The sequence below is a fragment of the Onychostoma macrolepis genome, chromosome 22, assembly GCF_012432095.1.
Source record: "Onychostoma macrolepis isolate SWU-2019 chromosome 22, ASM1243209v1, whole genome shotgun sequence".
NCBI lineage: Eukaryota > Metazoa > Chordata > Actinopteri > Cypriniformes > Cyprinidae > Onychostoma > Onychostoma macrolepis.
In genome coordinates, this window is record NC_081176.1 from 7,581,819 (window position 1) to 7,593,123 (window position 11,305).

An 11,305-nucleotide genomic window follows, 5' to 3' on the forward strand; every position below is an offset into this window, starting at 1 on the left:
TCTGGTGGGCGTGGCTACTGTCCTTCTTCTGGTTTATGACATCAGATCCAGAAGAGCTGAACGAGATCAAACACATATTCACACACCAGGTACATGATTGATGGTGTTATTTCTCACAAACCATTTTTGCATATACAGTACTGTATATTTGTGAGATTTATTAATTTATGCCTTTATATGTTCATCTTTTTCAGAAAGTATTGAAATCTACAGCAGAATGCTGAATTTATAGGCTCTTTGTGTGCGTTTTTGTTCTTTGTCATAATAAATACTGAGCATTTTTTGAGCTTGCACTCTGTTTCTGTGTCAGATTTATTTTTTGTATTAAGAGACCTAGGTGCAAAAGCAAGAGCACATCTTCTAGATTAAAGACAGAGAGTTTAGATCAGTTTATCATAATGACAGTTATTGACTCAGGAAGTTCTGTCTGTTCTAAATTAAACTTAACCACAGTGTCCTCAGATGGAGGGAGTCTATGGAGACTCATGATCGTTGGTGCATCCCAAAACACAATACTTGTAATGCCTCTTTGGCGCTGACATTGTATATCTCCAGCAGCTACAGCAGGAAAACAGTAATGGAGGACTGTGTTATATCGAACATTTTTCTATCGTTATCGATGAAAGTGTATCGTCCATAAATACTAATACCGTTTTATCGCCCAGGCCTTTAGTGATCTCATGAAGTCATCCAGATCGGATCAAACAAGATATGAAACAAATCAATGCTTCCCCTGAGGACAAACCCTGTGCCGGATAAATGCTAGGAAAGAGAGATTCGTTATCTCTTCTCTTCTATCTTATTCCTCCGGACTCCCCTGCAGCTCTGTGTGTCTCGTCCCACAACCAGCTCATCACCTAAGCACTCTTCCATCTTGCTCTTCCTAATACATGCTTCTTCCTCTCTACTCTAACATGGCCTATCATGGGACAGTCATGGCCTAATGGTTAGCGAGTTAGACTTGTAACCCAAAGGTAGGGTGATCACCACCAACAAACCAAATATGGGAAAGTTGCTAAGTTTGTGTGGGACAATGTGGGACTTGTTACCAACACTAAAATATACAGTAACCTGAACCTTATTTGTGACCCTGCACTGCAAAAAATTATTTTCTTACTTAGTATTTTTGTTTTGTTTTCTAGTATAAATATCTAAAAATTCTTGAGTCGAGGTGCATTTACTTAACAAGTAAAATGACTTAAGATATGATGTCTTGTTTTCTGAAAAAAAAATAATAATAATAATAATAATTTTGTTAGTTTTTGCTTAAAACAAGCAAAAAATATCTGCCAATGGGGCAAGAAAAATTATATTGTTTAGCCTGATTTTTTTCTTCCCTGATGGCACGGGCATATTCCAAGATGACAATGCCAGGATTCATCGGGCTCAAATTGTGAAAGAGTGGTTCAGGGAGCATGAGACATGATAGGACAATACTTGGCTGAGATACAACTATATGCAAATCTGGAATCTGAGGGTGCAAAAAAAAAATCTAAATACTGTGAAAATCACCTTTAGAGTTGTCCAAATGAAGTTCTTAGCAATGCATATTACTAATCAAAAAAGTCCGTTTTAATATAATTACAGTAGGAAATATACAAAATATCTTTACTTAATATCCCAATGATTTTTGGCATAAAAGAAAAATCGGTTTTGTTATTATTACTGGTTTTGTGTTCCAGGGTCACATATAATTTCTGTCTAACTTAATAAAAACACTTGTATACCGCCTTTCAACTCGTAAAGATACTTTGTCCTTTAGTCCATTTTCTCTTTTTTGTTGCCATTATGACTCCTTGTAAAATAGCTTTTAGGCCTACTTATCTGGAACATGGGCAGCTTTGTTTTCTGACAGGGAATCACCCGCTCCACATTTTGATTGACAGCCGTCACAGCCTCTTTGTGACTGTGTTTGCCGCTTTCATTTCAACCACTGGATAGGATTTTTTAAAAACGGCTGTTGTATTTGCGTGAGGCGGGTTGCTACTTCTGACGAAGTGCTGTTAAATATAGGTGAAATATATATATATATGCCGCAAAAAGAATAAATAAAAAAGCTTTCTTAAAAAGGCAAAAGAACACATGCATGTTTTCTTAATAAGACAATTAAAAACCAACAGAGCAATGAAAATGTGGGACATTTTCTCAATATGCGACATACAGGACAAGGGATGAAAATGCTGTGCGGTGCAACACAAAGCGGGACCCAAAGGTCATGGTTGGTGGGGGGAACGAATGTACAGCGCTCTCTTCCACCTTCAATACCACGACTGAAGTAAGACCCTTGAGCAAGGCACCGAACCCCCAACTGCTCCCAGGGCGCCACAGCAAAAAAAGGCTACCCATTGCTCCGGGTGTGTGTTCACAGTGTGTGTGTGTGTGTTCACTATACTCACTGCTGTGGATAAATGCTTGGCCACACATCATGTCACTTTCACTTTCACTTTGACTATTCTCTTATGAAACCACATTGCCTTAATAACAAAGTGTCTTGTCTTTTTCTTAATAAAACCCATTTTTAATAAAAGCTTTTAAACAACAGACTGTGGTCTTTTCCTTATCTCTTTGACCCTGAATTCAACTCTGTACAGCTGCTTCTGTATTATTGGGTTTATATGTAAAACATCATAAATAAATGTTACATTCATTGTATTTATAAATTCAATATGTCCCATATGTGGCAACAAAATAATATACCATTAAACATAATATATTACCTAAATACATCAAACTATAATTGAATTTTTATGCATATTACACAACTGCTTCATTTGTGTAAATAGAACAACATAACAGAATTTACACAAATTAAGTGTTTTAAAAGCTTGATGGAAAACAAATCAAATATTCTGGTAGTTAAGTGGTAGAAATGTAGTTTCTGAGAACATTTACAAAAATTAGCACCATGATAAATGTAAAGTTTCCTGGAAAGCTACCCACCATCAGGCCACCCAAGATGTAGATGAGTTTTTCTTCATCAGATCACATTACACTGGAGGTTATAATGCACTGTTATGGATTGTAGTTTGTAGATTGTAACAGTTACCTGGTTCTGTCCCTGGACTTTCGATTTGTGTTCCTGTTTCTTGTGTCATGTTTGTAGTCCTTTGAAGTTTTTCTTATTTGATTAGTCCCTGATTATTGTATGCATATTCCGAGCATTGTCACTAGTCCATTGTGTATTGTGTACAAGTGTTTCCATTCACTACACAGGATCCAATGGTTTTCAAATGATCTAATGCTAAATTTATCCACATCTGTTTTGATGAAGAAACAAAATCATCTACATCTGGATGGCATACATTTTGTTCCTTTAAATGTGCTTACACCCTTCAGATACTTAATAACATCCAGTGACAGTTAAAATATATAACATATATACATATACATAATATATATATATATAAAATAAAATACAAAAAAACACATTCAGCATTTTGTTACTGGTTCTCTCTTCACGGTGTCTTTCAGTGCAGTTATTACAGGTTGAATTAGATTCAGAGTTCAGTCAAGGACACAATGGTGAGATTTCATGGATCAACACTTGCAGGATTTGAACCTTTAACCAGAAAGCTACAACACCCCAAACAAACAAACAAAAGCACAAAGCATAACCTAAATTGAAGGACTCCAGCTAGTAATATGAATCTTGGGAATAACAGCATACTGGTGTTTTCATCAGGGTGGTTGTTCTAAAGTGTCAAGATGCTAATATGAAAAATGTTAGGATATAACATTAGCAGCTTTAATAAACCTTGACATACTGAAAAACCTGTTTCTCTGTTTCTTTATTTTATCGGCTCAAGAAAGCATTTAAACATTTAAAAACAGACTAAAATGTCTGCCTCTAACTCCTGTTACAGTTTTAACTTAAAAAAAAAAAAACTACTTGAAACTTTCTGGTGGGGATTTCTCAAACATATTTAGTTGCAAATTTACTGTTTGTCTTTTCTGAATCAATGCTACATAATTAAGAAACAAATTCGGCTGCTTTTTTGTTTGTTATTTAAATTACTTAAAACCTAATTATAGAAAATGTGTTTGAATTTAATTAATTGAAATTGGGGTCAAGGTGAAATTTCACTGGTATTGGTGCTGAATACTGAAATCTTGGTATCGTGACACTATTAGTTTCCCAACTTTTCTTTATGTTCCCTTTCAATGAAAGTATTACCATCATAAATAAAGTTACTGTGTTGTCTCATCGGCAGCCTCCGTTTCAGTCGGATTCATTGGCAGGAGTCATCAGCAGGGTCTTTATCCATCTTCAAGAAAACAGATTCACTGAAGGTAAAAGAAATGAACAGGACTGATGTTTGAAAATCTGTATTAATCTTTCCTAAACAGCCTGCACATCTAAAATGCTTAAATTATAGTATTGACAAGTATTAATAGAGTAGTATTGCTATTCTTATTTGCTCTGCCAATAAAGCTGTACTTGTTTTTTTGTCATATTATGTGTCATTTGGACTATTTAGGGGTTAATTCCTTTAAGTTCTGCTTCTGTAGTAAAAAAAAACACATTTCTGTTAAACTTTGATCCTAGACGTGGGTTGTAACTGCTTATGGTAAATATAATGGTATAATGATAATAATACATATATTATTATAATTAATTCTAAAATGTATTCATATCACTGTTCCTTATACAGTATGAGAGCAGTGTTGTCTTGTACAGTAAGTTATTACTAATAATACTAATAGTCTTTATGCAATAAATTCTGAATCAAACCACACAAAACAAAAACATTTGGTCAACTCACAGATCTGAAACCGTATTTTGGAGACAGGCAGATTAATTGTAGTTTCTTGCATGTGTACTGAACCGCATCGCCATGTCTGTAACATTGTGTGTAAACAATAACAAACTCTATCAAACACACATTACTTTGGTTAATTCAAATAAAATACAAAAGCTAAAGATTCTCACACAATACATCTCACATTTTTGATCATTTTAAAGGGATAGTTCACCCAAAAATTTAAATGCTGTCATTAATTACTCACCCACGTGTCGTTCCAAACCCGTAAGATCCTCGTTCATCTTCGGAACACAAATTAAGATATTTTTCATGAAATCCAAGAGCTTTCTGACCCTCCATAGACAGCAAGGGTCCTTACACGATCAAGGTCCAGAAAGGTAACAAGGACATTGACAAAATAGTTCATGTGACATCAGGGGTTCAACCGTAATTTTAAGAAGCTACGAGAATACCTTTTGTGCGCAAAAATCTAAAATGACGACTTTATTCAACAATTCTTCGCCCCCAAGTCAACCTCTGCCTCCATTATGGAGAGCCCCAAATGACGCATGCATTGTTGACGTGCAGATCAAATCATGCACATGCATCGTGGTACTCTCCAAAATGGCACTAGTGTAACACGGACGATAAGAATTGTTGAATAAAGTTGTTATTTTTGTTTGCCTTTGGGGTTTTTTTGAACGTCTTACGGGTTTGGAACAACATGAGTGTGAGTAATTAATGACAGAAGTTTAATTTTTGGGTAAACTATCCCTTTAAATCATCTGTATGTACAGCAATATTCACCATGTTGTCCAGCTTGACGTTTGCGATGGTAAATCCAACCAGCAGCAACGAGCAGCAAGACAACAGGTACACCAACACATAGTCCTGTTATTCCTGCTACAGCGGCTGGAGATAGACCAGAATCTGAAACCGTTAAAAACAGACAGTTATTTTTATTTTGTAAGTGACCTGACATGACAAAGCGACCGTTGCAAATACATTCGACCTTTGTGTCAGAAGTATGGAATACGTCAGACATAGAATGTGACATCTGTTTCCTTTTTCCATTTTGACGCCCTAAGCAAAATCCCTATTGCTGCCCCCATCCCACTCCCACTCACAAACAGGATAATTTAAGATTACATATAAAACATAAAACTGATTATGTAAACACTCAAATCTTAAATAGCAACATTGATACATTTCCAAATTATATTTGTTTATAAGTATATATATATATAATTTCTTTTTAGACACCAGTTTTTTGTCACATTCAAATTGGTTGTCATAGTAACAACACTAATTTGTGGAGATTCAGCACATTGGGAGAACCACAAATATGAATGCATTATTTGTAAATTGACTGTTAAGATAAAGATTTTGCACAATTTATTATATGTAATACCATTATGTAGCCACTAGATGCCTGTATAGCTCTATGTAACAATCCCTAGTTGCTAAGAAATTGTCATCACACTTTAGATATTATCAATTGCTATGTTTTGTCTTTATCTGTTTTTTTGTTCAATTGTTTTGTTGTTGTTGTTTGAAACATTGATTTAAAGTGTCAGTTATTGCATTAATATTTCAGTCAAACATATAAAATGCTTTGTTACCCCAAACTACATATAAAAGCCTGATCAGTGGCATATAAGTAATCAGAATGCAGCTACTTATTCCCTTGTTACTCACTGACGCGTGAACTTCCCGTTTACAGTTTTTTTTTTTTCAATTGCTAATAAGCGTTTACCAATACTTAAAGTACTTTTTCTAAACTCTTAACACAGCAACACACCTACATCACACAGTTAGACAAATAGTTAATTTTCTGTCCAAAACCACATTTTGTTAAATAAATACAAAACACTACATTTCAAAAGGCTGAATATCTTTTTCTTCATACACTAACTCTATCAAAACATAGCAAGCTCGATTCAAAATCGAGTCATTCAAAAACTTGAAATGAATGTACTACAGATATGTTATTTACAAGTGTGCATTTCACAAATTTTCAGTTTTCTCTGTATAAATGTGTCAGTTATGATGGGCAAGGTATTGTTACGAATGTTTTACAATTGTTCAGGCTGAATATAGCCTGCGTTAAGAAACTGAACTTGTGCCTGGCTGTTCTGGTGGTTGGTATTGCTGACCAGAAGGCAACAGTTCAAAGAGAGAGTGGGCAGGGTGTGTGGGGTCCAAAGTGATTTTCTTAGCCCTTTTCCTCACTCTGGAGATGTAAAAATCTTGGAGGTTGGGCAGAGGGGCACAAATATTCCTCTCAGCAGTCCTGACTGTCTGCTGTAGTATCCTGATGTCTGATTTGGTAGCTGAACCAAACCAGACAGTCCTGGTCCAACTACTCCTCTCCCTAGTCCAACCAGTCCTTTTCCTCGTCCCAACTCTCCCTCCTCCAAATATTTTCCTTCTTTTTATGCTTATCTTTGTTGTTCTGTATTGTTTTGAACAAAACCAATCAAGAGATTGTGTATGAACTTCATACGAGGGCACTCCACTCCATTCTTGCTGTAGTTTCCTGGACTTCATTTCTCATGTGTCCTTTGCCCCTCATGTGTTCATGTCATGTGCAACCCCTGTCTGTGTGTTATGTTCTGATTGGTTCCTAGCTTGCATGTGTCATGTTCTGATTGGTTTCTTGGTTGCATATGTCTTGTTCTCATTGGTTGGTTTTGTCATGTGTTCCCCTGGTCTTGTATAAAAAATGCTCTCATCCTCTCTTGGGGGCTGATTATTATATATAGCCATTTCCTAGTTCCAAGTTTCCTAGTTCCCCTGTGTTTTGACCTTGGACTGTTTCCTAGTATCTTGATTGATTGCTGCCTGCCCTGACCTTCGCTTGTTTATTGGAATACTCTCTTGCCTCTGCCTGGATTTTACTGTTTGCTGGTGTTCGATCTTGCCTGTTTTTGACCACGTTTGTTATTAAGGACTTGCCTTTGGATCCACAACTCCGTTGTCACGCTCCCCACGTTACAATGACGCTGCTAGACTATGCCTAGAAATGGAAGCCCAAGTCCACTTTGTCAAACAGACTACAGTGAAAACATTTACTATAGGCTGGTTTTAGTTTTCTAAAACAAAAAAAAAATGGCTACTCACTGGGGAGATTGACATTGAAGCTCTTTATGATGCTGATTCTGCTGCTGTTGATCTGTAGTTTATAATCTCCAGAGTCTGTGGTTCTGGTGTTTGTGATGGTCAGAGATCCAGTCTGATGATCCAGCTTCAGTCTGCCTCTAAATCTCTCATCAGCATCTGTACAGATCTTACTCTGGTCTCCAGTGATTTCAGCGATGCGAATGTCATTAAAATACCATGCCATTAAATAATTTGGCATTTTTATCACTCCAGTGTCTAAAGTGACAGATTCTTCCACCTTCATTGACTTTCTCTTCATTTCATCTTGTTCAGCATCAGAAACCTCTGAAACACAACCAACAGGTGAAACAAAAATCAATAGCAACAAACTCTACAGCATGAAACAACTGTGGATATGCAAGCGTTTTTCTGATCTTTCTAAGTTTGAAAAGCACATTGAAGCGATTTCAACCACTGTGCAATCACTGAACACAATGATCTGATTTAAATGTACAAAACTTGCTATATTAAGCAATGGCTCACCACGGACAGTAACACTGACGATGCCATGATTGATGCTGCTACCGCCGATGACTTCGTTGTGATAAAGTCCAGAGTCTGTGGTTCTGGTGTTTGTGATGGTCAGAGATCCAGTCTGATGATCCAGCTTCAGTCTGTCTCTGAATCTCTCATCAGAATATTTACACTGAACATCTGTACAGATAAAACTGAAATCACCATTGATTTGAGCGACGCGGATGTCATTAAAATACCATCTAATCTCTTCTTGTTGGTTTGTTTCAACATCAGTGTGTAGAGTGACAGAATCTCCTTCCATCACTGACACTCTCTCTGCATCAACATAACCTGAAGAAATGAACATAATTATGAGCCAAACGAAATTATAAAATAGGAAATTGCTGTGAAACTGTCCTTTTTACAGTTCATTAAGATTGAGAGTAGTGAAATAAGTGCAAGACAGACAGTTGTCAAGTCACATATAGTTGATTAGACACCTCTAAATAATACTCATCACTATTTCATCACTAAATAATACTCACCAGTGACATTAACAATAAAGCTCTTTATGAGACTGAATCTGATGGTGGTTATGAGTAGATAATAGAGTCCAGAGTCTGTGGTTCTGGTGTCTGTGATGGTCAGAGATCCAGTCCTATGATTCAGTTTCAGTCTGTCTCTGAATCTGACATCAGCATATAAACACTGAACATCTGTACAAATAAAACTAAGATCTCCATTGATTTCAGCGATGCGAATGTCATTAAAAAGCCATTTCATCAAATAGTTTGTGGTTTTTACTACAACAGGATCTAAAACGACAGATTCTCCCTCCGTCACTAACTTTGTCTTCATTGTATCTCGTTCAGGAGCATCTGAAACACAAATCAATCCTTTGCTGAAAACAACAAACAAACTACACAACATGAGGGAACTGTGGATCAGATAAGGAACAAAATGACTCACAATAGACAGAAACACTGAAGAGCTGAAGACTGTTGCTGCTGCTATTGATTTGTAGTTTATAGAGTCCAGAGTCTGTGGTTTTGATGTTTGTGATGGTCAGAGATCCAGTCATATAATTCACCTTCAGTCTTTTTCTGAATTTATCTGCACCGTTATTACACTGAACATCTGTACAGTTCTTACTCTGATCTCCAGTGATGTCAGCAATGGGAATGTCATTAAAATACCATCTAATTTCTTCTTGTTGGATTGTTTCAATATCAATGTATAGAGTGAGTGAATCTCCCTCTATCACAGACACTGGCACTATATCTGTATCAACACCGGAAAAAATAAAAATAAAATAAGAAGAAACAAACCATTAATTACAAGCCAGCAAAAAGGGGAGAGCAGGGGACAGCACTTTTTGCCTTTCTCGGTTTGTCTAAACACATTGGGGTTTCAGAGTATTTCATTTTCCCCATGTTTAGTACAAATATGGACACTTTAGGTAACCGGGCCAGCGACAGCTTTTGTGGCTTTTTTTATTTATTTTATTTTTTTTGGACTATTTATTTTTAAGCCGCAACACTGGTTACGTCACCGTCATTGTGATTTTTTTTTTTTTTTTTTTTTTAGTAACAAAAATAATTTAGTTCAGTTAGAGAACAGACATAAAAACTGAACAAGGCTGTTCAATGCAGCGTGCCGAACGATTTGATTTATCACGTGAGGAGAGTGAGTCGAGCTGACTGACAAGAGTGAGGTGAGAAAGAGAGACGATGGCGAAAGATTTAGTTTAGAAACGAAATACAAAAGAAATACAAAAAATATTTTGGATTTTGAAAAGCCTGTTGACTTTTGCCTTTTATCTAAGGTACTGATTTTGGACGTTTTTTTTTTTTTTTTTTTTTAAACATTCGTTTCTTAGCTTTGGTTTCATTTTGATTTGATTTAAATTTGGTTGATATTAAGAACAGAATAACTATAGTAATTAAGCCATGCCCCCTGTGGGTGTTTCACCCCACAGATTAGGTTTAAAAAATAATATATATATATATATGTCATTCTGAAAATATAATTATATTTTTCTTAAATAACATGTACTCCCTATCTACATGCCTTACTGTTCTCTTATCATATAACTGTGATGTACAAACAACAAGCTTTAAAACACTTTTTTTCCCCGTTTTCTCTCTGATACATCAGTATAAGCTTCGTGGTGAAAACTTCTACTTCACTCTTGTCAACGTAGGCCATAGTTTAAGCTTAATCATCGCCCTTTTTCTCTTTTTTTTGTTTTTTTTTTGTTTTCTTCTTTCTATAGGCTGAGAACTTTTGAGCCCGGTCTCATGAAAATACGTATAAATATTACGCCAGAAAAAAAAAAAAAAAAACGCGTTTTTGGCGTGCGTTTAAAACGCATCTACACACCAACCCTATTCCTACCCATCACGTAGCATAGACACGCCAAAGTCCTTTTTTGCGTATCAATACCACGAGTTTTCGTTTTTATTTGGCGTACTATTATACGCACTAATAGTCGAGCAAATAGTCGCGCAAAATACGAACAATAAATTAATTTCTTCAGAGTAAAGTTAATAAAGCTGATATTACGCGAAAACGTGCCCGTTCGCTTGCCTGGAAAAGAGAAAAGAGGGTCTTACCATGCCCACGAACACACAACAGCAAGAAGAGAAAAATAAAGACGTGATTCATTTTCAGTTTTCGCTGAAGATGATGCAGAGTCAGTGAAGTAGCCTTGTAAGTGAAAGTAATCTGGGAGGCTCAATGAAGAGCAATGACATAGTGAAATGACGTCACGTGTGACGTTCTTTAATCTGCAAATGCTTTTGTTTGTAAAATGCTGTGAAACGTTATTTTATGTTTCTAATATTGCATTTGCACAATGCATTAGCTTTAGCACAGAATGATCAGGCTAAATATTGTGATCTGGGAAACAAGCAAATGGCAGTACTACTGTAAATAAAAATAAA

At 36.1% G+C, this 11,305-nt stretch overlaps 1 protein-coding gene across 5 annotated transcripts; it reads right to left on the bottom strand.

Annotated features, from left to right (window-relative positions):
• Window positions 1-2,224: 2,224 nt before the first annotated feature.
• Window positions 2,225-11,305, bottom strand: LOC131530639 (carcinoembryonic antigen-related cell adhesion molecule 1-like). 5 transcript variants are annotated; one of them, XM_058761011.1, is made up of 8 exons: window positions 10,976-11,292; window positions 9,330-9,641; window positions 8,906-9,238; window positions 8,388-8,711; window positions 7,866-8,189; window positions 5,550-5,672; window positions 4,764-4,839; window positions 2,225-4,265 (listed from the first exon to the last, which is right to left on the bottom strand). In XM_058761011.1, the coding sequence occupies exons 1-7, from the start codon at window positions 11,025-11,027 to the stop codon at window positions 4,796-4,798; spliced, it is 1,512 nt and encodes a 503-aa protein (XP_058616994.1). In that variant the 5' UTR covers window positions 11,028-11,292; the 3' UTR covers window positions 2,225-4,265; window positions 4,764-4,795. The 5 variants fall into 5 exon arrangements, 4 of the variants coding, with proteins under 4 accessions (XP_058616994.1, XP_058616995.1, XP_058616993.1 ...); XM_058761012.1 differs by having other exon boundaries at window positions 2,233-4,284; window positions 8,388-8,558; XM_058761010.1 differs by having other exon boundaries at window positions 2,235-4,284; window positions 10,976-11,289.

Coding starts and splice junctions, on each gene's coding strand:
- LOC131530639 (XM_058761011.1), bottom strand. CDS start 11,027: ATGAATCACGTCTTTATTTTTCTCTTCTTGCTGTTGTGTGTTCGTGGG. Junction 9,239..9,329: donor CTTCAGTGTTTCTGTCTATT/GTGAGTCATTTT, acceptor TTTGTGTTTCAG/ATGCTCCTGAACGAGATACA. Junction 8,712..8,905: donor CTTTATTGTTAATGTCACTG/GTGAGTATTATT, acceptor TCATTTCTTCAG/GTTATGTTGATGCAGAGAGA.